This window comes from Podarcis cretensis, assembly GCF_951804945.1.
Source record: "Podarcis cretensis genome assembly, chromosome: 12".
NCBI lineage: Eukaryota > Metazoa > Chordata > Lepidosauria > Squamata > Lacertidae > Podarcis > Podarcis cretensis.
The window spans coordinates 23,117,282-23,144,589 of record NC_137181.1 but is presented as its reverse complement, the minus strand read 5'-3'; the positions used below and the strand labels follow the sequence as shown (position 1 = coordinate 23,144,589).

At 42.5% G+C, this 27,308-nt stretch overlaps 1 protein-coding gene across 4 annotated transcripts in view; it reads right to left on the bottom strand.

Annotated features, from left to right (window-relative positions):
• The window catches only part of PIP4K2A (phosphatidylinositol-5-phosphate 4-kinase type 2 alpha), a 178,424-nt gene that overhangs the window by 26,876 nt on the left and 124,240 nt on the right, over positions 1 to 27,308 (bottom strand). For all 4 annotated transcript variants that reach the window (XM_079947856.1, XM_079947857.1, XM_079947855.1 and 1 more), the window contains 3 exons: positions 15,815 to 15,912; positions 13,715 to 13,811; positions 335 to 487 (listed from right to left, as the gene is read on the bottom strand). In XM_079947856.1, the coding sequence (XP_079803982.1) occupies positions 335 to 487; positions 13,715 to 13,811; positions 15,815 to 15,879 (315 nt within the window). In that variant the 5' untranslated portion in view covers positions 15,880 to 15,912. The remainder of the gene's footprint in view (positions 1 to 334; positions 488 to 13,714; positions 13,812 to 15,814; positions 15,913 to 27,308) is intronic.

The window sequence follows — 27,308 nt, the reverse complement described above, 5'->3', positions numbered from 1 at the left end:
CAGCACACAGAAACGCCATTTCATAGAATCATAGAATCATAAAGTTGGAAGAGACCACAAGGGCCATCGAGTCCAACCCCCTGCCAAGCATGAAACACCATTTACCTTCCCACCGGAGTGGTACCTATTTATCTACTTGCACTTTGACGTGCTTTCAAACTGCTAGTCTCTGCCACTAATAATGTTTAAAATTTATGTACCAAAGTGTTGATTCAACTGAAAATACAGTGGCAAACCAACTCTAGTTTAAAACCTCTGTTTCCTGCATTATAAAAACTTCAGTCAATGTGTTTTTCCTCACAAGCCCACCCCCTTGAAACAAGAAATTAATTACCTGGTGATATTTCTTCAGTATATTGTGCATTTCTGCTACATCTTCACTTGTTATGGTTTTGATGACGTATCTTTTGTCGTAAGAGGTGTGAAATCGGGCACCACTCCGTGCTTGGGAATCATTAGCAAGGGGACAACTTCTTGTCAGAGAATTCTGTCACGTTAAAAAAGGAGGAAAGCATCAGAACAAGACGTTAATTAAAACGTAAGATGTCTAGCTGGATCATACCATTGTCAAAACATGGGCACCTGGGGAAAAGGCTAAGGTGGGGAATCAATTTAGCAGTACTGTAATATCCTTAAAGCAGAACTATTATGGTACAAAAAACCCTCGGGAAAGGTGGTTTACTAGCAGCAGATTTAAATCAGGGCTGCACTGAATGTTCAGAAAGGACTTTGCTGGCGGGGGACGGGGGAGAGAAATGTTTCCATAGAAGACCTCCAGAAGTTTACTTTCGTGCCAGTTTGTCAGCAAAAAAGTAGCAAAGCAAACTGGTGCTCCAGAATGATACTGGGATGGTGGAGAGGGGAAGAATGCTCTAAGGGTAGATACCAGCTACACAAACACTTCCTCTGTTTTTGTGCCACTCCAGAAAAAAGTTGCCCAAGGGGGCTTTATTTTGCAGTGCAGAGTCTTGACAAAATGCCTTTTTGCCTCAACTCCAGCTTAAATTCACTAGTTAATGTCATGACCTACATGCCAAGAGTTAAGTGAACTGAAGTGCCTTTTGTTCTGCATTGCCGCATCCAAACAAGATTTGTTTCTCGAATTTTCTTCCAAGACAACACTATTTAATCAATCCCTGCAGTTGCTAGAATGAAAAAAGTTTAAGCGTTTCTGAAATTTACCCACTGCCACCTGCCTGCTACATTACTGGCAATGAACAGATATCTTCCCCTCTCGTCATATATAATGCAAGCTGAAATTTAATATATGCTTTTTAAAAAGCACAAAAGCAAGCATTGGATAAACAAATGCGCTGGTTTTTCTGCAAGACAGTCATTTTCAATACAATACAATACAGGTTCGAGCTTTGCAATTTAATACTGTGCTAGTCAAATGGTGCTAGTCTCAGCAAGTATCTCATCTTGGTATATTTTAAGAGCAAGAATTACAACAGCAGCACAGCGCAATGCATTTTATTTTCTCGATGCATCACTTTGTCCAAAGCAGCGTCATTCTGAAAGAATGAGGACGTGTTGAAAAAGGAGGTTTATTCCATCACAACATGGTGCCAAGAGTGTAGGCTCAGTTTTTAAAAAACTGAATCTTTATTTACATGTAGATCCATTCAGTGGTGCTGTTATCATTAAATATGCAATAATCTGCATTCCAGGAAGGAGTCGGAATGGCTTAAGTAAGCAACATGAAACAATAAAAAATAATTGATAGGCACAGCAAAAAGGCTATCAGTATCAACTAATAATTTACTATAGAAGCCACTAACAAACACTCTTATAGATTTTATAAGTAGCAAGAGCCACAAGCCTGAAAATTGTTCTAGTCCCCACCCCAAAAACGATCATCACCACCACCAGTAAGAACCACATGTATATATATTCAAGGATAGCAGTAACCTAAGATAAACGTGGCTAGCTGGCAAAATTATCTACTATTTATATTCAGTATCACCATCCTGTGTACATATGACACCAGAGGAAGCCTAGGACCTTAGCTGATTGGTCACTTGCTGTCCCCACCCCCACTCCCTTGAAGACAATACAGAAATGGTTCATTATGAACATGCTTTTGCCTTAGCTTTTGCCTGGGTAAGCTCCAGGGAAAAAACCCACTATACCACTGACATTTAGTACATTTCCAAGCACAATTCAAAGTGTTGTTGCTCACCTTTCAAGCCCTAAACGGCCTCGACTCAGTATACCTGAAGGAGGGTCTCCACCCCCTTTGTTCAGTCCAGACACTGAGGTCCAGCTCCAAGGGCCTTCTGGTGGTTCCCTCACTGCGAGAAGCAAAGTTACAGGGAACCAGGCAGAGGGCCTTCCTGGTAGTGGCACCCGCCTGGTGGAACGCCCTCCCATCAGATGTCAAAGAAATAAAGAACTATCTGACTTTTAGAAGGCATCTGTAGGCAGTCCTGTTTAGGGAAGTTTTTAATGTTTGATATTTTATCGTGTTTGTAATATTCTGCTGGGAGCCGCCCAGAGTGGCTGGGAAGACCTGGCCAGATGGGCGGGGTATAAATAATAAATTAGTATTGTTATGCTTTCATCTGCCAATTAGTACAACTAATTCTAGGATCTACAGCAAGTGTAGGATTGAGTTACAATATACGGTTTAATTTATTTCAGGGGTGACCTATTATTTCTCACTTGCTTTACCCTTGGACAACAAATAATAAAATATCCTGGATTGAAAGATTCTGGTTGATTAACTTTGATCCAGATCAGGATCTGTCTCACCCATATGCCTAATCAGCCTGGGTCCATGTTACAGGTTTGGAAGGAGAGAACAAGAACAGAACAACTGAGACCTGGGGAGTTTGAGAAGCTCCACTTCCTTCCTTTCAGGAAATCCTGCAGCTCTTTGGTTTCAAAGTCAGGGAGATCAGAAGTGGTGATGACAGCTGATTATTAAAGACATGCAGGCCCCATGGAAGAACTTTCCAATTAGGCATAGATACCTATCATCCCTCAGAAATCTCTATTTTTCTAGATCTATCAATAAACTAGGAATCAATCTTTTGCCTAAAGATCAATGCCTATAATACAGAACCATTTAATAACATATTCCAAAAAGCACAGAACAGTCAATCACGAGAGTATATAACTGTAATGGTTATGAGTGGGTTACTTGTGCGTAAATTGCCTTCAGTTTAGTTAGATTGTTTGCTCAACCACGTTTAGGGTTAGAGCTCACCCTCCGTGACCTGTTAGTCACTTGCAGAATCCGTCAGTGGGCGTTTCTGGAATCTTTTCCAGCATAAAAGCTGTTTGACCCCAAGTCTCCTCCTATGTTCCCTGCGCGGAACGCGTCTGCGCAAGTAAGGAGACGGCAGGGGCGTGCCAGCGCTCTCTCCGCTAGTTTCGGTTGAAGGGTCTTGGAGCCCTGACACCGATTCCTCCCTCTCCCTCTCCTCTCTATTGGTGTCACGCTGAATTCCTTCCCCCCGACTGGTTCCCTCTCCGGCATCGCTCTGGAGCCCTGCCTCCGCTTCTCGCTCTGATGTCAGTTCCCTGACAATAACGTTAGCAATTCCACAAATAGTCATGATGTTTTAACCACAGGAATCCTGGAAATCCAGTTCTTTTTTAAAAACAACAACAACAAAAACCTGTATTATGATGTTTCCCCCCATGCTGATTTCAATATGTCATTTGGGACTACTTTAGTCCTCAAATTATAGCTAACTGAAATTATTCCCTACAGAAAAATCAAAAGAAGATGAAGTGTCTCATCAAAACTCTTAAACCAGGGGTCAGCAAACTTTTTCAGCAGGGGGCCAGTCCACTGTCCCTCAGTCCTTGTGGGGGGCTGGACTATATATATTTTTTTTTTGGGGGGGGGAATGAACGAATTCCTATGCCCCACAAATAACCCAGAGATGCATTTTAAATAAAAGCACACATTCTACTCATGTAAAAACAAACTGATTCGCAGACCGTCCACAGGCCTTAGTTTGCTTACTCATGTCTTAAACTGACCATATGGTGCATTCAGTTAAACATACTTGGGATGTGAACTGTCATATCATGAGAATTTTCCCATGAGTTTTCTATAAAACATACTTCTTATCTTGCCAACTTTGACCAACACATCTAATAAGTTATTTCTCCTAATTCATACTGAAGCTAACATTCTGGTGTCCATCAAACCACTACAAAAATCCATTTGTGTCTTCTATATATGAAGGTTTTGACATCCAGATCAAAATGTCATCTTTCATAACATCACCTTGGAAACAAAAATTATTCCACAAATTTGAAGGCTTGAGTATATCCAACTGATGGCTTGAAATTGGCACAGGAAAAAGCATCTAGACAAGATACAACATATTGTGGCAGCAATCTGGTGGCCAAACACCTTTTAAAAAACCTAAAAAACTCGATACCTTGCTTTATCCATCAGTTTCACTTAAACAACCTGAAACACCCCCCCCCTCGAAAAAACCCCAAAGTTGACACTTCAACTTTTCTAGGCAGTTATGGCCACTTAACGTTTCTTATAAAAGTCTCAATAAGTTGGTTCATTAGCCGCAACGTAGATCACAAGACAGCAATTCTGCACAACCTATAAAGGTACAGTAATGCAGTTTTAAAAGAAATTGGTCACTAGGCATTTTCACTAGAAAAACAAGGCATTTCAAAATCTGGAGGGAGGGGGACCGATCTTCTCCCACATGAGGTCTATATGGCCAATACTTATCCTGACTTTGCATTGCCTAGTATCTCAGAATCCATTTCCACAAGTTCTAAGGTAGAAAATGCCTTCCCCTGCTGCCCAAGGACATCTTAGCCAGAACAAAGAAACCATAGGTGGGCATTTTGCTCCATTGCAGGAAGTTTCATCTGAAGTCAAATTGGAAGCCATGTTCTGAAAATTCTGGGGTCTCAAGCTTTTCAAAGGAAAGGCCTTTGCTATCTGCCAAGACTGTTGGGCCTACAAGCAACCATATTCTGACACATCTGGTCTAAGGCCAGGCTGGGCAGAGCAATCGAGAGATTGTCTAGAAGAGGGGAATTTCTTCTCAGGATTAACTTTTAAAGGGGGTGGGGAGAGAAGGGAGAGGGTAGATTCCAGAACAGGTCACTGGTCTTAGATACCAAATGGGGGCGGGGGGGGGGGACAGGGAAAAAGAACAATGGCCAAAACTGGTTAAGAAAAACAGTACGTAAGGTATTGATGGCAAGCTTTGTTGGGGGACTTAGAATAGTGGGACCACGTGTTGAGATTTCTGCATCGTAGGGGGATGGACTAGATGACCCCCAGGATCCCTCCCAACTCAACAATTCTATGATTCCTAAGAGAACATCACCATCATCACCTACCTGCAAATGCATTACCAGCCCAGGTTCAACCCACACTAAAAGTTCAGACTTGGCTATCCTCTTTTGCAGGTTTTCACTACTAATTTCTCTCTCTCTGTGTGTGTGTGTCAGAAGCAGAAGAGGTAATTTAGTGAGAAGGAAGAGACTGTGACAGTGAGCAATGCAGAATTGGGGCAGAAGGTAGAGAGGAGGGGGGCAAGAGGCAGGGATAAAGCAGACTGCTGAAGAAACCAGGGAGTCTCCCCCTCCTGCTGCAACCAGCTCCCCTCCCACCAGGTCTCCCAGGGCCCAAAGAGGTATGTAAAGGGTGGAGCAAAGGCAGGCAAGATGACAGAACATCAGACTGCTTAAGAAGGAACCAAGGGAGGAGACATAGGGAGCTATGGGAAGGCGAGGACCTTCAGTCCTCCACAACTGCCTCATAGGGGCAAGTTCTACTGGGAAGAGTTGCCTGGCCTCTTTGAATAAAGAGTTAATTTCGCTGAAGCCATGTGAGTATTCCTCACCTTCTCCTGGCACCCATCTCTGGCACTAACTCATTAAGTAGTGGGGCCATCATAAAAGCTAAGGGGACAAGATCTACCCTGCCCCCTCATAATGGGGACTACTTTCAGATATTGAATGTAGTTGAGAGACATGCCAGCTTATTTCAAACCCACAACTATATCTATCCAATGGCTGCAACCTTCTTAGCAACCTTTGCTTGAAAATGTCACGATGTATTTGCAGAAGTCAATAAAAAGATTTTCCATGTGCACTGAGAACAGTCGAGCAAAAGCATTTGCTGAAGGTCATGAAATTTAAACTGACCTTTAACACTTACAACTTCAAACAAACCAAAACAGATGTCCCATGCCAGAGGCTGTACAGGCACTTGTTAGATCCAATGCATTATATGCCTGATGAAGCCAAAAAGGCCCAGCTTATTTTTTTCCAAAGAAATTTACAGCTTCTTTCCAACAGGTTTTTTAAAAAAATCTTTATTTGTTTTTCATTATCATTTAGTAATATTCTTGTATCTGCCTCTTCCTCTCTTAAGAGTCCAGGCAAAATTACGGTCTTAAAATCAACAGAGCAGAAAGGTTAGTGCGGCATGCGATGGCAATTGTTCTGTTCAGTTCTATGTCCTTTGTGTTAAAGGCCCAAACACTGAGGGAAAAACCAAGAACTGGGGCGCTGCCACAGAAAAGGCCCAGCTCCGTGCCACCATCCCATGGGCCATGTCTTACAGGGTGACGAGGAGCAGGTTTTCCCATGCCGATTGCAAGGCCAGTAAAAACTGCAAGGTGCTCTTTTAGATACTGGATCCGAAGACACTTAGGGCTTTGCAAGCTAATACCAACACCTTGAATTGGGCTCAATATCTCATATCAGCATTGTAGTGCTTTAAGGACTGATGACATAAAACCCCATTTCATCCCACATATAATGACAGTTTGGTTGGTTGTAAGGCACTGTGGGTTGTCCCAAGCAAGATAAAGTGACTAACAAATTCAATATAACAACAACAATGATGATAATGATGATGATGATGCAAGATGTAGTAGAGTGACATAGTCCTCCAGGAAATTATCAGATCATGAATCACTGATGTCAGGTAATCCCAGACCAGGAACATCAATAGTTGGCAAACCAGTTAGAGGTGGGCATGAGAATGCAGTCACTGAGGCTACTTGGATTTCAGGCAACCATTTGAAATAGAGGAATGTCACCTGTTCCTTCATGTGGAGTCCTACCCCATTCAGAACATATTGTCTACTCAATTCGCGCACTCAGGAACTACTTACCTGCAACACCCGCCTTATCAAGATTCGGATTCAGCCCTCATCCATTCCATTGCACAATTTCCCATGATTCAGACTGAGTAAAGTGTGCACTTGGAACCACCTGCATATGGGTGGCACTGCACTCTGAATTCCCAGATGACTCCTCAGCAGTGATTTAGAGACAAGGTGGAACCCCTAAAGAACTGCCATGAGGCCATGCAGAAGCCCCACAATGCTACTTCCTTATGAAAAATCAATGGGAAACATTCCCTACATCTCTCTCCCAATACAGGTCCCAATCAGGACAACCAAGGCTGTTTCAGTGCCATACCCAGGCCTGAAGCTGGATTAAAATGCATCTAGATTAGGGGTGGTGAAACTGAGGCCCGGAGGCCACTTACAGTCCTTCAACGGCCCTCCACATCCCTCAATGGCCCTAATCTGCACCCTAAGATTCTTGCCAGGCTGAAGTGAGCTTTTGAACTCTGATAATGCCTCGTTTGCTTGGAGGATAGAGAGGTGGGTGAACCTGTATAGAAACTAGCCTATTGTATAAAGGTAAAATTCAGATTTGCCGCACAGCCCACTTTTGGCTCTGGCTGCTATTGGCTGGCTCTCAGGAGGTTATCCAGAAGGGAACGTGGAGCTCAGCCTGGAAAATGTTCCCACCAACTGGTCTAGATAATTCAGCTGGCCAGTCATCACCACCAGGGTAGGAGGCCAGTGAAACAACAGTAACAGAGGCAGAGAAGGCAAGCTGGGCACTGGGAGACAGGTGGGTCAAGATTTGGCATGAGGTATGCAAAAGAGAAAGGGACACAGGTGGCGCTGTGGGTTAAACCACAGAGCCTAGGACTTGCCAATCAGAAGGTCGGCGGTTCGAATCCCCGCAACGGGGTGAGCTCCCGTTACTCGGTCCCTGCTCCTGCCAACCTAGCAGTTCAAAAGCACGTCAAAGTGCAAGTAGATAAATAGTGGGAAGGTAAAGTAGCAGAAAAAGAAGCAGGATGGAAATATAGCTTGGGAGCTGAGCAAAAACTGAAGTTCTGACATTAGCGGAGCGGCGGGGGGAACAGGGAGAATCCTTTACTACGTAAGCCCCACAGCTGGTAGAAAGTCTTAGCGTTTCCCTGCACAAGCTGGTTACTCAGAGAGGCGTTATAAGATGCCTTCCGTCCTGTGACATGTGCTATCTTAACATTTCTCAATGAAAATTTCAAGCAGCAGGAGCAGCGTGGGGACAGAGGAAAAGCCACCTCATTTCCCTTTGAAGTTTATCTGCACTATGGGAGTTTAGGGATTAGCAACGGACTCCAAGAGGGTAGGAAGGATTTAAAGGTCAATTTAATTAGCCCACTCTAATCTCCAATATTTTATACTCTCGTTGGCATATTAATATCATTAAATTATAATTGCTCTTTTCACAAGACTAAAGATTATTTATGCAATCGCGCAATATATTTAATCTACATACTGAGTATGTCAAAAGTGATCCTAACAAGGGAGTTAGAAAAAAATGCAGTAGAGGAAATCTTTTTCTTCACAGGTGAAGAAATGGATGATAAAGCTGGATATTTTTTAAAAAAACTTTTTAGAAAGGTTAGGGTTAAGTAGAAATGACAGATACATCACTCTGTCTTTAAATTACAAATAATTGCTGGTTTGACTTGTATCTGACAAGAGGTGAGATGCATCAGGGTAAAATCTGGGATAAAATTATTGGTAGATGCTCTGATCTTACATTGCCATCTTTACAATGGGCCTTTTAAATAACTTCAGTGCACAAAAGTCCTCAAAAGGGAATCTTAAAACAAGTTTTCCATAATGCAAAGGGCTGCTACCTTTCTCTCTGAAAATATGATTATCAAGGAATACTACGAGCACAAAACATGAATCATAGAACTGTGGGTTTATCATCAGAAGGGAGACCAGAGCTTGGTGTTCTCTAGAGCAGAGATGCTGGTGGGCACTATCCCAGTCTACACAATGGATGGAAGATGGCATGGATGGCAAGGCATCAATGGGCATTTTGTAATAAAATTGTTTAAAGCCCACATAGTGCCTTTTCTAATCAAAGACACTAAGAGCCCAATGCACAACATCTCAGGAAGTTTGGTACTAAAATGGGAGATCTCTACTCTCAAATAGAAAATCAACAACTCTGAAGAAATGGCCTTGCATACAGTGGTACCTCTGGTTATGAACTTAATTCGTTCTGGAGGTCCGTTCTTAACCAGAAACCGTTCTTAATCTGAGGTACCACTTTAGCTAATGGGGCCACTGCTGCTGCTGGCTCACGATTTCTGTTCAAATCCTGAGGTAAAGTTCTTAACCCAAGGTACTACTTCCGGGTTAGCCGAGTCTATAACCCAAAGTGTTTGTAAACTGAGGTGTTTATAAAGCGAGGTACCACTGTATTTGGAATATGAAAAATGCTGGACATCATATGAGTATCTGATTTCACAAAGGTAGTATTAAGGTAGAGATCAGCTGTTTGTTCCATTTCTCTTACAAATATGTGGGGGAAAGGTGGCCATCTTAGATTTCTGCTCCCTGAACGAGTTCACTGAGGGTGCAAAACTATTTCAAGTATATAAGTGAACTATTGATTTTAAGAGATAAAAATATGGTCCCTAGATGAAAATAATAGAACTGCCGTTCACCCTCTTATACCCTGAGAAACCTTTGCTGGTATCTTAATTGAGACAGGAAACTCACAATATGTTTTTTGAAGCAGCTGATTTTTTAAAAACAAACAGATGTTTTGCTATTTTCTTTGTGAGCAAACTGATTAAACCCAGTAAGCCTTTTGCCTGATAAAGGTCAAAGTCATCTGCTAATGACTGTCCTACTTTTATGGCAGTGGTCTGACAGCTATTGATTAGGTCTCTCACTGGAGTGAAGAACATTAACAAGCACATTCTAAAAATCAAGACCATTTAGCCCTCTCCCGTTATATAAACTTTCAATAAACAAAACATTTTGCAGCACCTTCAAAAACTATTCAGGAAGCAATTCTAAGCATGCTGACTTGGAAGAAACACCACTGAGACCAGAACGTCTTGATTTCAAACGAGAGAGTGAGTTTGGGACATTTGTGAATTTGGGCTTAAACTATTTAGAGTAACTGGAGCCAGATGCCCCTGTTCTTATACAGAGATTAAGCACAACAATTCACACAATTTGAACTGCTGGTTAGGAAATAAGACACCAATTCATTTCTTTAAGTGCAGGAGGCGATTCCGAAACTTCAGTGCTTGCAAGCGTTCCATAAAATGGATTTCAGATCTGAGTGTAATAGCCGCAACTTACACACAGTCCTAATTCTGAAAAGTTCATGTTACAAACACATTATGTCTAGCCCCTGGAACAATTTATCAAGGACATCTACTGTAGATTCCAAGCAAAGACATTTGGGGAGAACAGTTGTTTTAATTACACCGACATGCCCTATTAAACAAACCAGGAAGTGTGCCATTTTACCCATGTTCATCTTGCACAGTGCTCAGCGATAACAGCGATAATAGCTGAGAATGAATTCTGGTTGGCATTTGCAAGCCATATTTTTCAAGTAATTGAAATTAGAGTTACTATAAATTATGGGTGTAGAGAGAATCCATTTGCCACCAAAGCTCTGTTGTATGACCATCAGCCTTACATGTAGAAGGAGGTCGCAGGTTTAAACTACACACTACACTTGATCTTAGCCCAAAGGCTGAGAAGTGATACACAGGTTTAAAGACTGTTTTCTTAGTATGGGGCTGGAAATGTCCCTTGTGGCTAGAGTCACTGCTAGTCAGCATGGACCACTAGTTTCAACTAGTGGGTTGGGACCCACAAGTGGGTTACGGCCTGAATCCGAGGTGGGTTGCAATGCAACAGGAGCACCACACCATGCAAATATATGGTAAAATATTGAGAAATGGGTCACCAATTGCATGTTTGGGTTAGAAGTGGGGCCCGAGTCTGAAAAGGTCGAAGGAAAGACTAACCTAGATGGACCAATGGCCTGGCTTTCTATGGACCAGTCAGAATGGCCAATGCTGGACCAGTAGCTTGGCTCTGATTAAATGAAGCTGCATATATCCTGGTTAGACAAACAATCTTACTTCCTATCTCTGTAAACCATCTCTGCTGCCTTAACAGAAGCCATCTGTGCACATCATTGGGCTAGAAACAAATCCAGCTTCTCCCCCCCACCCCAAAATATTGTAATATGTAGAAAAAGTTAACATTCAGTGCTTCAAAAAGGAAGAATGGAGCAAGTTGACTTGCAATGCGCCTTTGCAAGCACTCCCTTTTTCAATCTGCAATACTACTATAGCCATACTATATTGTGTGTCAGAATGGCAGTGGTTATCAGAGCACTTCAGCTGACTGTGAAACAAAAGGAAGTGGTAATTTCAGAAGCAGGGGGGGTGGGGAGGTGCAAAGCAGAAGTTGCAAGCATGTGCTTGTGTTTCCCTTCTGGCTGAATAACACATTTCTCAAGACGAAAAAGCTTCTATTTAAGTTACAGCTGTTAAAATTTTAGCTCGATGTTTTCAGATGAAACGTTATTTCCCCTATTGAGGAGAATGCCTCTCTGAATGTTACTTGGAACCAGAAATTCCTAAGACTGCAACTTGCAACAAAGGAGGGGAACAGCCATTACTTATTAATACAGTGGTACCTCGGGTTACAAACACTTCAGGTTACAGACTCCGCTAACCTGGAAGTAGTACCTCGGGTTAAGAACTTTACCTCAGGATGAGAACAGAAATCGTGTGGCAGCGGAGCAGCGGCAGCAGGAGGCCTTGTTAGCTAAAGTGGTACCTCAGGTTAAAAACAGTTTCAGGTTAAGAACGGACCTCTGGAATGAATTAAGTTCATAACCAGAGGTACCACTGTGTAAGCAATGCTAATTGCATAGAACCAGGAGGGGCTAGTAATGAACTACTGGTTGGAAAAGGTGTAGGAACATCTTATTGCTTAGCTCTTAAGACAAAATGTACATTGATTATTTAGATTTAAATACATGAGTCCCACCCCCTTCGGTCTAAGTCACTTGCAAGTTGCCTCGGGCAACTTTAGCTTGAAGCCCTTTTTGCAATACTTTAAATTAAAACCCCAACCTCTTAGGCAATTGGAGAAACATCAAATATCAACCCCCTTCATTATTTTAAGGATGATTCATAAGGATCACTGATGGCAGACATAATGGTTAAGTTCCTTACCATAATATCAGCAGTTGGTCAGTGTTAAAGGATTCAAGTAACCCAGTGATCCCCCACTTATGCTCCCCAAAATCACCTGCTTTGCCACCATGAGAAAAGACTCCTCAGCTACTGCCTTCTCTCATAACGTGTTGCTGAGTCTAGACACACTGCCTTTGGGAGTCATTTTACCAATACCTTGACAAGTTTTGCTGCTGATATATGATTTGGAACTCTCCCAGGCAAAAGCTCACGAAATGGCCACCCCTTCTCCACACATTGGTATCCTGCGTCTCAGCCACAATGATTTCTCAATCTAATAAGCATAAGACTTATCAGTAAAAAAACAACCACCCACAAGAAACCAACGGATATGACACAGAAGCATCAACAGCAGTAAGGACCACACCCTCTTGAATGTTAAGGGGGAAAGTGTTTTCCACGGTCCTCTAAAAATAAAGAGGGAGCCTGGCAGATGTTCCGAGGGAGGGAGGTTCCAGGGGCAAGGCGTCAGAAGTGGCTCCTTCCTTCTTGCTGCTACCCCCTTCAGCCCAGAAAGTGGGCACCCTGAGCAGGTTCTCTGAAGATGACCTCGGCAATCAAGCAGATCCATATAGGAGCTTATTGTAAGATTCTTCATCGCACTTATTAAACATTAGTGTTTTGGGGTTTTTTTAGCTTAACCTTGTAGTTTAGCTAAATACATTTTTATTTTACTAGCTCTCAGAGTCTTTATCGCTGCAGGTATTTGTACACGGACCATATTAAATGACAGAGAGGAAACAAATGGAAGGAAAGTTAAACAAACTGAAAAGTGTAAAAATATGTCAGCAAGGCAAATCATTTCCACAATGAGGGAAGGAGCATTTGTTACCCACATAGGATTTCAGAATACTTCTGAGGAAGCCCATGCTAAACAAGCTTGTGGAACAAAACAAAAATTTCTGATGATATGAACACAGTGTACCTACTTCCGACGCTAAAACTGTGCCATTAGGACTTTCCTTATATCTCTCTAATAAAGTTTTGCTAAGGTTACACACCAAGGCACAGAAACTGTAGATATTGCTCTTCAGGTCTTCATCCTCATTCCTCCATCAGCTGTTGCCTAAGGTTATCCCTCCTGCCGTGGGGCAAAGTCAGGCCTGCTGATCACCACAGGCATGGAGGGAAGATAAGCAAGAGGTCTGATGGAGGAATAGCAGCTGCAACACAATTTAAATGTACGAGTATCAAGTGTGGATCAGGCAGTCCCAACCGCAGGCAGTGATAGAGCACATTCATGAAATAGGGGCACTTAATTACCATCAAATAATGATCCCAAATCAGGTCTTTGCCTAGAATCTCCCCCTCCTGCTTGCAGCCTGTAAAGCTGGAAATCATCAATATTGTTTATTAAGGTAGAAAGCCTACCTGAAAATCCTGATCATCAATTGCAAACCTCTCTCGCAGATTACGAAAAACCATTGGACAATATTCTTTGAATTTGAAATGGCTTGGCATATTTTCTCTGAAACAGAAGATTGGGGAGGGGGGGACTTGCTAAGAATTTATAAAGATAAACCTGCAGAAGTAAGCTTTCTCCCCTACAAGACCAAGTACCTTCCAAAACAGCAACAGTTACTATAATACAGAACACTGTAAATTTACATCAAAATGCATTAAACAGAACTGTAACAAACCTCTGAACCGAACATCATATTTTGCTCAAGAACTTAATGTGTTATATTTTGCCCAAGAATTCCCCTAGAAGGTCCAAACTAGCTAGATAAAGTGAGGCCTGTGTCATGTGCAATTAAAAAAAAAAAAAACACCTAGCACAGCAGTGCCCAACATTTGGTCCATCTAGCCTAATGTTGTCTACTTAGATTGAGATAAGCAATCCAAAGTCTCCAGAAAAGGCCTTTTCCAGCTCAACTAATCCAGTGCCCTCCCAACTCCCATCAGCCCCAGCCAGCATGAAGAATAATCAGGGATCATGGAAGTTGTATTCCAGAAACATCAGGAAGGCTGCCAGGAATCAGGAAGGCTGCCAAAAACTGAACTTGCAATGGCAGTGGGGGGTGGGAATTCATAGATCAGTGGCAGAACACATGCTCTGCATACCCCCCCCCCAAAAAAAGTGGTGCCACATCCAATCACTGGTATCTCCTGGTGGAACAAGGAAAAACTCCTTTAAAATCTGGAGAACTGCTGTCAGGCAGTGCAGAACTAGAGAAGCTTAACAACATGGATAGCTCAGTTGGTTACTGCATGATGCTGATAATGCCAAGGTTGCAAGTTCGATACCCGTAGTCTAAGTGATTAGGATGCTGTTTACTGCACTAACTCTTTTGGCAGCTTCTAGTACTGTCGGTTATAACAGGGAAATGAGGAGGATGCACCTAATGAACGCCTGCAAAATGAAAGTGCATTCTTCTGCTATTTGGGGGCACAAAAGGCCAGAGATGTTTGCTGTTAGTATCTCAAAAACACCCATTCCAACCTCTGCAGGGAATCATGCAGGGCCAGCGGGTAAGCTCATATGGAAATCTAGAGTGTTATGATAGCTTTAAGCTCATCTAGCTAGACTTGCATGCCCCTTTAATGAAACCAAGGTCCTAAGATGCCAGTGCTTACCAGTGCCTCACCATGGTTGGTGACAGGCAAACTGCTTGAAGATTAAATCCAGGCAAGCCTGCATTAGTAGCTGTTGGCAGGCCCTGATATGCAGGAAGGGAAAGGATTTCCACTGACCTCATCAGCTTCCCCTGGTTAAGCAGGTTCTCAGCCTGGGGGCAGAACCTGGATCCATCGGTGAGCCTGCAACTTCAGACAGAGCACCAACCTCATTTGCAGGACTCAGACCTAGCAAAGAGACATTCATGCCTTCATGCTTGGTGAGACAAGTCTAGTCTACTGCACTGTAATGGCGGCTGCTCTTCACAGAAGATGCATTTCATCATCTGATGGCATTTCATCAGACATACATTATACTACTGCTCCAGTTGCCCATTTACTTCTAGAAGAGACCTATGCTAGCCTCGCCTTATAAAACTCTAGAGGCAAATGGGCCTAAACCTCCTCTACTCTTGAACTGCCTTCCTTTAAGCAGGATGTGAAGGAGCAAGAAAGGATCTTTTCCTCCCTCCTCCGTTCTGTTATCCTGATGCACTGCACAGCACGTCAGGACTGAAAGAGCAATTATGTTCCTGCCTTCGCTGTTGTCAAGGAGGCTGCAGTTCCCATGGGCCATCGCTTCAGTCCCATCACCCTCTGCAGCGTGTTACGATGACAACATCTGGAGGGCACCATGTTGGCCATCCCTGCATTAACAAATACCACTTTTTGACATGCAGATGTTCCAGTAAGTTTGTAGTCACAGTTCGACATAAGATACTTACAGAAAACTGTATGCCATATGACAAAAAAATGCAGTAGGTCGTGCCTATACTGTCTAACCTTGTTACAAATGACTGAATCACATAAACCATATTATAAACCAAACTAAAAACAACTAACTGCTTCACTTACTTGTTGAAAAGGTGATTGTCCACTTTTATCTTGGAATATGCTTTGAAGTCATCTGGCATCAACATAACAGGGATCTGAACATGGCTCAGTTCATTGATCTATGTGAGGGGAGGAGAAAATCTGAATTAGCAGATTTGTCGAGGAAAACCAATAGTAGAGCAGGATATAACAAAATAGTTTCAATGGTGGGACCAAGTCTATGAAGTCTATGAAGTCTCCCAGCTCAGATTAGACAGGTAACCTCCTTGTTGAAGTGCAGGTGGGTGACTAAGGCTTGCAGCACACATTTTAAAGTAGTGTTACATTAATTGTTTATTGTCTATGGATTGTTTTTATGCATGTAGCTTAGAATGCAAATGATTGAGCAGCATATTAATGCTTAAAATAAAATGGTAAGCCAGTTGACATTCCTAACCCAGGAGATCCTTTATTCCCAAATCCATAGCAGTAGAACCAATTTTATAAGCAGGGCAGTTTACAACTGTTGTGTTTAAAAACAGAATGAGGTACTGTTAACAACAGTTATTCCTGCAGCTCTGTAACTCCAATTTGGAGATCTAGCACTCCCCCCCCCCAAGAAACTTAAAAATGATTTCCCTTTTCTGAATAAGCTTTTTTCATATCCCTTTATGCCTGTTCAGCATACCTCCAACTTTTCCTGCTTACTACTCAGGTGACATTTTACATCACATACACAACTGACATTTTCCCCCCAACAGACTCACTCGATTACAGAAGGTATGAATGGCACAGAAGCTTGCCTAACTGCATAGAGATAGCTTGGAACTGAACACAATGGAGACAGGCACAGCGAGGCAAGCTTTGAGAAGCCTTTGTTCTCAGGCCTTGCTCAAAATCACATCTTCAATTAAAGTGATGGTCAACAGAAACTGAAGAAGACTCTATTGTTTCAAGGTTTTTGGTGCCTGGCTTTGAAGACTGGGAGGAGCCAGACAAAACTGAACCATTCTGTGCCATAGTGTAGAACGGTGGTTTTGTCTTATCTGGTGAAGTGCAATTTGCATGAAAAACAATGGTTACTGTGTACTATGTTGCTACAAATCAGAAAGAGTACTTTTATAAGGGATAGGACCCTCCTATATCCTAAGGAAATGGTCTTGAATATGATAATGGTAAATTTTGGTATGTTAGGGAAGAATGCTTTTGTTCAGAGGCAAAGCAATTGTTTTGTGTGCTAAAAGCCCAGGATTTTTAATTCAAAGGATCTCAAGGTAGCAGGACTGAGAAATACCTTTGCAAGTGGCCCAACTCTGCCTAAGACAACTTCATTTGTGCAAAAGCCCCGGCCAGACTAACCAGTCTGGTAAACATTTTCAGGTCTCCATTGCCCACAAGAACCACAGCGGCATCTGAGGATGAGACACCAGAAGCACCTTGATAAGTCAGAAAAGGGTGAATGTAGTCTGCATGTTTGTGTGTGTCATAAATTAAGAACTGTAACATACCATAATATCTATTAGTGTACAAAGTAAGTTCTATGAACTGTATTAAAAAAAATTACAGTTCACATGCTTTGGGATCCCTTTTAGAATCCAAGCTATCTGAAGTGTGCCAAAATGCTAAATCTGTGTTCTTACTTCAATCTAAAATCTTTTCAGACATCCAGATGCAACCACTCTCCAGCTGTTTGAGGATCTAATTTGGGCATACTGTCTGGAAAGTTTTTTCCATGTTTAGATAACATATGTCCAGATGTTAAGTAAACCCTATTTTGTAAAATTCAGAACATAGCTTCTAGGATGGGAAGACTATAACATCTATTGTTGCCCTAAACCCTTTATATTAAGTGAATGCACATTGAGCAAAGGAAATCTTATTTCTACTTCAAAGTTGTAAGTCAGAGCAGGCCTAGCAGTTCGTGCAAGACAACTAACAGATCTATAATAGCTATAGTTAATGTGACTGTCCTTCATAGGGAAGTGTAACTCCTCGTTTTTAAAACAAGCAAATCACAGTCTGGTTCCAAGAAGAGCGCATGTGTACATGCACACACACACACACTGCCTTTGTTTTTCAATACAAGGGGTTGGGAACATTTTAAATTCATGCACAAGCAACAGTTGGGTGTGTGTCACGTGACAGTGGTGGATGTCCCCAGAGGCAATCAAGTTGGCAAGGCCAGAGGCAAAAGTGAGGACAGCAACAGATGCAATTCTTAACTTTGTACAGTAGGCTACATTCAGTAGACATTACAAGCCAGAGGTTTCCACACACCTCTACCACCAATCTCTCCCATCCACCATCTAATGGGTTGGCCACTGCTACATCTGGTGGTCAGCAGTTCCATTTCCATATGGCTTAGGCCCAGGCTATCTGAAAGACCATATTCTCCCTTATGAACCTGCACAGGGTCTGAGATCTTTGGGTGAGGCCCTTCTCTCAGTCCCATCACTCTTCTAGGCACATTTGGTAGGGCCCTTCTCAGTGGCTGCTCCCAGACTTTGGAATTCCGTTAATGGAGAGGCTAGTCTGGCTTCCTTTTTGTTGTCCTTTTGCCAGCAAGTGAAGATTTGTCGTGCTCTGGCAGGCTTTGGGGAATTGACTGCTTTTAAGGAAAGGGCTTTTAATAGTGCTGTGCCGTTTTTTCTTTTTACTGCCTGCATTTCAACAGATATGTTTTTACATTGTTTTAATTCTATTGTAGTTTAATTACTTTTTAACTATTATCTTTTATACGCTCTTAGCTATCTGTGTTTCAACCCCATAGACAATTGTGAATGTAGGGTATAACTCTAAAATACAGAATTTAAACTGACAGATGATGATTTGTGAAGAAGATCAAAACCTTGGAAGTGAATTCTGCTGAGTTTCACTGGACAATTCAAACCACTGCGAAGTGTGAACGAGCAAGAGTGAAACATGATTGGGGCAAAAATCACAGCTGCTTTGTTTCTGCTGCTGTCGCCATGCAGCCAGCAGTTAAGTCATGGTTTGGCTTTAGTGTCCAGACCTGACCTCGTGGTATCTCACTCCAGACAAACCACAAGTTCACTTGTGGTGGTTCATGTTAACCATGGTTAATATTGAAGCTTCCAAACGCCACTTCCTGGAGGATAGGGAGAACGGAAGGGTACAAGTTCAAGGCTTGCTGCGGCTTACTCCTGCTTGTAAATGTCATTCTAAATTAGCAGTTAGCCTGTGGCTCTCTGAATGCCATTGGGACACCAGCTCCCATCATCTTTAACCAGCACAGTCAGTGGGCCAGGGTAATAGGAGTTATAGTCTAACACCATCTAGGGACACAGGTTAGCTATCTTTGGCTGTATATTAACAAAGCTGTGTTAATATGGCTAGAGAGAGTTACAAGACTGGACGCAATCCAGTGCAGTCTCCATTCAGACCCCCCCCCAATGTTCAGAAATGTCTCTGTGGACTAGAATCCTGGGAGGGGGCAGGTGAAGAGAAGAAAGGAAGCAGCCTCTGGTGATGGGGCTTAGGGAAAGCAATGGTTTATAGCTTCCCACAGTGGCAGTCAGCCTGCCTGGAACAAACTACCCACCTGGGTCCTGCCCTCACTGTTTGCAGGAGAAGAAAGCAGCACAGATCCCTGTTGTGTATATTGTGTTTCATAAGCTACCCTGAGGATTTTTTTTTTTTTTAAGTTGCAAGACAGGGTGAAAATAACCTAAACAGACATTGCAATGGTTTTGTACTAGACCTAGTTAGAAATTGTTGTCAAGCGCACAGCGGTTGGCGTTGGACTACAGACTCCATTCCTTGCTGAGAACACAGAGAGAAGCTCTTATGACTATGGGACTTCCCCCAGTTCTATGGACAATAATCGTAGTTTATAACAAGATATTGCTCAAGTAACCACTGCTGCCACCATTCCCGCGGATAGAAGGCTTTTCAAAAATTCCCTGTATGTATATTAGTATCCCACTTTTTAAGTCATTCCAATTCAGTAAACTAAGGCTTCATCACTGACCAAATGTGCTTTTAACCAAGAGTTTCAACATGCAATACTTCTAAAGCATCTAGTAAACATTTCCTGCTTTGATGTTTATTAATCCTCTAGGGATCACATTAGCAGTTCCACTGGGGTTCTGCCATAGCATGCAAGAGCAAAAACACAAAAGTTGTTTATTTAAGTACTCTTAGAAACTAAGAGGTTACATGGTGTCCCATCTCCAACCAAGAATGTCAACATCCTTTTAAACCTTTCATTCTTTCTAGCTAGGAGACCAAGATGATTTTTTTACTCACAAGATGAAGAAGGTATACTATGAACAAGGACTAGTAACTAAATGTATTCTTCCCTAGAAGCTCAAGATAAGAAAAAAAAGGCTGCAATCCATGTATTATGCTCAAGCCACCACAAGAAGCAAACGGAACAGATGGTGTCTGTGCCATGGGGAATATAACAGAGACTACAATCCTCAAACCACTTATTTCAGAAGCAATCCAACATATACAGTGCAACTAATCAGAATTAAGTGCCTTGAGGATGTGGCAGCTGCAATATTATTGGCTTTTTTCTTCTTCTTTAACAGAAATGGGGAAAAGACATAAAGAGCAGCAGAAACAAAATCTGCAAAGAGAACATGCACAGAAGTTAACAAAATTGTTTTTCTGGATTGATATTTGATCTTCTTGTCAACCAAATAAACACAATGCTGAGTCTGAAGTATGATGCAGTTAGGCCAAAGTAATGATGAATCCTGTTTGACCTACATGACATGTCTAATTTGAGTATCAGGTCACTCTGCACCACTGACAAGACAAGCCTTTGTCAAACAGCTGTTAAGATCAAAGAACTAGGCTATTACTACTCAGAGTTCATGGAACTGATCCAAATACCATCTGAAGTATACATAGCTAGAAGAAGCAACTTTTGAAGTTTGGACTACTCATATTTAAGAAGCTTATTTTACTTCCAATACATTTGTTTTATTACTACTTCACTGACCACAGGAAGGTCACTCCAAGTCCACAGTAGACATGGGATATGAATCCAGGTCTTCCAAATCAAAGAAATAACTATGCATTCCAGGTACCATACTTTTATGTAGAATAGTATTATGTAATCAATGGCCCAACAAATTGCTAATTACAAACAGCCACTGTTGCCAGTCTTGGCAAAAATGGAGGAGGGAATCAGGAAATCCCACTAAACCAGCAAAAAATGTGTCTAGAAGTTCAGCCTTAATACATATATTCTTTCAAGACTTATCTATTGCTAGATCTCGCCTATAGTGCTCATACTAGCTAACAAAGGTCTACAATTTCTAGTTGGTCAGGTCAAAGATTGGAGTCAACAGCTCCAACTCTCTTCCAAACAAGCCTCCAACCCCCACAGCCTTTCCTGAGGATAGGGCCCTCAGGTGTGGCAGGGGATGTGCTGGAAAGTGAGTTGCCTTGCAGTGGTAATTGACTGGATAAGAGCCAATAAACTGAAACTCAATCCAGTTAAGACTGAGTCACTGTTAGTGGGTGGTTCCCTATACCAGATGGGTGGGAGGTTGCCTGCTCTTGATGGTGTTACACTCTCTCTGAAGGGGCAGATACACAGGTTGGGGGTACTTCTCAATCAACTGACATTACTTAAGGTTCAGGTGGCCTCAGTGGCACAGAGTGCCTTCTACCAGCTTTGGCTGGTGGCCCAGCAGCACCCCAACTGGACAGAGATATCCTAACTTCTGCCACCTATGTTCTGGTAACCTCGAGGTTAGATCATTGCAACATGTTATACGTGAGGCTGCCTCTGAAGGCTGTTCAGAAACTTCAGCTGGTGCTGATGACACTAACTATACCAACTGTAGTCATCCACAGAACATTTAAAAATAGTTTAGAACAATTATATATCATAGAGAGTACAGTGTTTTCATGCTCGCAATGCCCTTACATTAAACAACATTACTGACTATGGAGCCATACTCCCTTTCTCAGTTGTGAGCACAGATCAGTCCAGAAAGATTTCTGGTGGGTACACAGAGAAATCCCTGAAGACCTATATATAGCAGGAATGGCATCCGTGTATGCACTGCTCCATTTGCTAGCACTGTGACAGTACTCCAGCCATCCAGTCACTCATAGTTGTTGAAGACAGCTGGTTAATAACTGCGCAACATCATTTTTTGTCAACGACACACCCTCCATTAAAGAGATTCAAACTGAAGAATCCACACAGCAATTTGTGCTTCCAGTGCCCTGGTAGAGGCCAGTTCACATGACTTGTTTAACATATAAAAGTCTCTACAGAACAAATGTATAGTTGTGTGCAACTAGGCTTTAACCCATGTAGCTGTAGCATTGCAGAACTCATTGAAGAAGACTGCAAAGTAAACATGCCAACTCCATGGTGTCTGTTGTGGTGACAAATTTTTCGCAATCAGCAGAACATACAACTTGCAGTTCTTAGGATTATATAAAAAGGGTGGCAATCAATACACATCCTTTTGGCAAGAACCAGACAGACAAAAATCAAATTCTCCAACAGAAGCTAGAATAAAGAGAACACCAAAAGTGAAACATGTAGTATCCAACTGAGTGAGAAGAAACTTGTCATCTTCGTAACAGTGCACAAAGGAAACTGCTTAATTTTATCTTCCTCTTTAAGATAAGCATTGGAAAGTTCGCCATCTCTAGACCATTAAAATGCAAACGGATACTTGCAGAACTCCACATTTAAGTTCATCATCTAACTTAGCATTCAGATTGAAAAAGTGAAGGTGATTCTCAAAATTATTATTTCAGAAACTCAGTGTGGCAGAGTGGCTCAACAGTCTTTATATATTCTTGACCCCTGAAGTACACTTGAATTAAATGCTAGCAATAGCAAATGCTGACAGCTGTGAACTAATGAGCCAAGCATGATTCAAACCTCTCCAAGAACCTACACCTCAGAAAACAAGACAGATAGAATGGCATAATAGGGTTATCAGGAAAGCATAAATCGAATACACGTAGTTTGCTGGCAATTATGTTGCTTGGAGAGGCCGATTCAAACATGGGTTAGGAGGCAGAACAATTACTAATACTGGAATTTGAACTGAAACCAAAGCTTTGCATATGCTTAGGATTTGTAGCAACAATTGCAACAAATATCCATGTGTTTAGGAAAACATATAGAGAACATGCAGAATAAGTAAAGAAATCATACCAAACTTGGATCAATAAAAATAAGAGCTTCCCCCTCTCCCCTCAACAAAATAGATGAAAGCACCAATAGCAGTATGCCTTCCTCTGTAGCTCTCATCAAAAGACTCAGTGCTTCAGATCTTAAACTTGTTGCTGTATACTGGAGCACAAAGCATTGCCAAATGAAAATGAGAGTTTATATTCAGTAGGTTTCTCAGTGCTGTTCAGCTCTAACTGCTAGTAAAACAATTTCAATCGTCATGCATTTTCTATCACTTCCACATAGGTAAAGGTAAAAGGTAAGGACCCCTGGACAGTTAAGTCCAGCCAAAGGCAACTATGGGGTGCAGCGCTCATCTTTCTTTTCAGGCTGAGGGAGCCAGCGTTCATCCACAGACAGCTTTTCCGGGTCATGTGGCCAGCATAGCCAAACCCCTTCTGGCGCAACGGAACACCGTAACAGAAACCAGAGCACACGGAAACACCGTTTAGCTTCCCGCCACAGTGGTACCTATTTATCTACTCACAATATTATGCTTTCAAACTTTTAGGTTGGCAGAAGCTGGGACAGAGCGACAGGAGTTCACCCCATCACACAGATTCGAACCACTGACCTTTGGATTGGGCAAGCCAAAGAGGTTCAGTGGTTTAGACCACAGCGCCACCTGCGTCCCCCCACCACTTCCACATAAGATAAAGCATGCATGCAAGTTGAGAATTAATCCCAAGTTTAAAAATACAGTGGTACCTCAGATTACATACGCTTCAGGTTACATACGCTTCAGGTTACAGACCCCGCTAACCCAGAAATAATGCTTCATGTTAAGAACTTTGCTTCAGGATGAGAACAGAAATCCTGCTCCGGCGGCACAGCGGCAGGAGGAGGCCCCATTAGCTAAAGTGGTGCTTCAGGTTAAGAACAGTTTCAGGTTAAGAACAGACCTCTGGAACGAATTAAGTACTTAACCCGAGGTACCACTGTATAACTAATGATCGCTAAGGCATGTGTACATATGGCATTTTACATACTAATGCATCTACTTCAATCATGTACTAGAAATCAGCAGCATTAGCTATTATGACAGCCATTTTTCATTTCAGATTCCTACTGCCTTACTACTTAGCCACTCTGGGAAGATAAATTTATGCCGAAGTTGTAGAATATAAGGGATGGAAAATAAGCTTGATTCTTCAGCCTGTAAGATCCTACCTCCATTAATAGTTTTGAAGTTAAGAACCTATTTTGTTGAATTGTATCCTGGCTCTAACCTTGGAATTTTGGTGCATAGTAGCTTTTAGCAGTTTTTGCATATTTTGACCACTCTGATTTGGAATCCAATCCAAGTGATGTCATCTTATCTTAGGGGGAATAGATTGTCTTCTAGAAGGCACCTGTAATGCTAACCCAGACTATGGCAAAGAGAAGATTGTAGCTGCTTTCTTCCTCCTGCGTTGCCATTGCTGCACTGAAGTGAAATAAACTGGGGTTTCCTCAGGAACTCGCCCATTCATGCTAAGCCATGGTTTGGCTTAGCTTTACATATGAACCAGCTCATAGTCATGGGGGCTGATTGCTATAACAGTAAACCAACATACAAGGGTTCCCATGTCTCCAAGAGCGCAATTACCGTATTTTTCGCTCTATAGGACGCACTTTTCCCCTCCAAAAATTAAGGGGAAATGTGTGTGCGTCTAATGGAGCGAATGCAGGCTCCTTGGCTTCAGCGATAGCAACGCAAAGCCTCCGAAGTGCAGAGGGAGCGCTCCCTCCGCGCTCCGGAGGCTACGCGTTGCTTTCGCTGAAGCCTGGAGAGCGAGAGGGGTCGGTGCGCACCGACCCCTCTCGCTCTCCAGGCTTCAGGGATAGCCGCCTGAAGCATTTGGAGCACAGCGGGACCTCGCGCTGCGCTCCAAAGTCTTCGGGTTCCTTTTGCTGAAGCTGGGAGAGCAAGACTCTCCTGACTTCAGCAAAGAGGGAGAGCTGCGCAGCACCCCTTCAGCGAAGTGGGAGGAGAAATGGAAGGGGCTCCGTTTCTCCTGCCGCTTCGCTGAAGGGGCGCTGAGCAGAGAGGGGGAGAATTTTTTTTGCTTGTTCTCCCCCTCTAAAACAAGGTGCATCCTATGGTCCGGTGCATCCTATAGAGCGAAAAATATGGTAACTTAAAGGCATACTGAGTACTTTCATCTTGCCTGCATTCAATCTGCTCAACTGAAAAGCATTTTGGGGAAGTGACTGCATATTATCTAGCAAGCCCATCAGCCCTAATAATTATGCTGCTGATGCTACCGTAAACAGTCTTGAGAAAGTTTGCCAAGAAAAAGCAGATGATTCAGTGATAGAATAGGGGTGGGGGGCAATGGAAGACTGAATACCTCTAACCAGAAAGAAAATCATAAAGTGAAAAAAGTATTAACTGTAAAGAAATGAATTAAGTTGGGGGGGCTTGCCATATGCTTTAATACCAAGCTAACTTACTCCAGAGTGATGTGCTCTATGGCAACACAAAGGCAACCTTTTTATATGTGCTTTGGCACCAGTTCCAACATCACCACTCAACAATGGTGATACAAGATTTACAATAATAAAATCAGCATAGAAACACAACTTGCAGCTCAGCTTAAACAATAACAAAGGCACAAATTAATGGCTGCATATGCACTTCATGGTACCTCGAAAACCAATGTCTTACAATGCATGGGCAAAATCTTTGCCCCTCTCAGCTTATGCTGGGAGGAAACAAAACATGATCCGTGGACTTAGCATTTACACCCAAAACAGAGATAGTGGATTGTTTTGCACCCAACAAACCGTGATCAGTAAGCCAAGAGCAAACATTAGCTAGAGTTCATGGTTTGTTGGGTACAAAACAAAGCCCAATCCTCATTTCGGATGGAAATGCTAAGCCAGGGATCATGCTTTGTTTCCTTCCCAATGTGAGTGGGGAGGAGCAAAAGAGCCCTTTTAGACACATACATAGTAAACAGCTAACAAAAGGTTTACTGTGGTGTGTCAATGGTGCCACTCTCGCTGACAGTGACGGGATGGTCTTTGGATTTTCTTTGGCCATCACAAGGTGCATTACATGGTTATATTGGCAAATCTATAGCTTACGTCTCGTCTTACTTATAATCAACATATTTTAGGAGTATCCACACAGTATCAAGAGTGCCACCAAGCGAATGCTTAGATCAAGCCAGCCTGAGGCTAATTATACAGACTCCGCTTCTGAGATGTTTGTACTTACAGTTCCAGAAAACATCACAAAACCCTGAACAGGTTCTATTTACAACTGAAGTTACAGGAACTAGCACACACTTATATGCCCATTGATTTTAATTCCAGTTGTGCAAACTATTCTATTCTAACCTTAATAGAAAATAAGGTTTACATACATGAATTCAATCTCTAGACCATGGGATTTCAGCAGATACAAGTGAGATCTGCAACCAAATTCTGCACAGTCCATCACTGGCATTCAGAATTCCAACCACTGTATTCCATCCTCCCCCACCCCCGCTGGAGTTTGTCAACATTCTATGCTCACTGAGCATGCTCAGTCTGCACTGGGCTATTCTGGACATTCTCCTTCGGGCTTTTCTAAAGATGCACTTCTGAAAACTTTGAAGTTCCCGAGACTGCTAATACCTCCCTCTTGTTGCTTGGGTAGTGCCACTTTGGCTGCATGAGCACTAGAACTCACAGTTTGAACAATGAAGTTGAAATTACATAGTAGGTTTCCAGTATTTCAGAGTTTTACAAACTAAAAGCCTTTGGCAAGATTCTTCTTCCCTTTTGCCAATGCCTTCAACTATGTTAGGATTTACTGTCTAACCCTATGCCCAGCTGGGGTTTTGCAACTTAAGTAACTCTGCCTGCTTTGGTGTAATTAATACAGTGTTTCATTTCCTCACACTGGCTTCCCCAAGAGAAGTACCGTATTTTTCCGTGTATAAGATTATGCTTTTTGCTAAAAAAAAATTAGGCAAAAATTGGGTGTCATCTTATACACGGATAGTGAATGCAGAGGGGGAACGTGCAATTAATGGCCTGCTGGCTATTGGTGGCTGTGGCTAGTGGACGGGTGGGCTGTTGGTGGCGGCAAACTGGCAGACAATTGGCTGCGGTGAGGTGTGCAATCAGCAGTGGTGGGCAGGCGGGTGAGCGATTGGCGGAAGTGGCCTCCCCACCCCCAAAAGCTAAACAACTTAATTTCGGGTTAAAAAAGGGGGGTCGTCTTATACAAGGGGGTGTCTTATACAGTGGTACCTCGGGTTAAGTACTTAATTCATTCCGGAGGTCCGTTCTTAACCTGAAACTGTTCTTAACCTGAAGCACCACTTTAGCTAATGGGGACTCCTGCTGCCGCCGTGCCGCCGTAGCAGGATTTCTGTT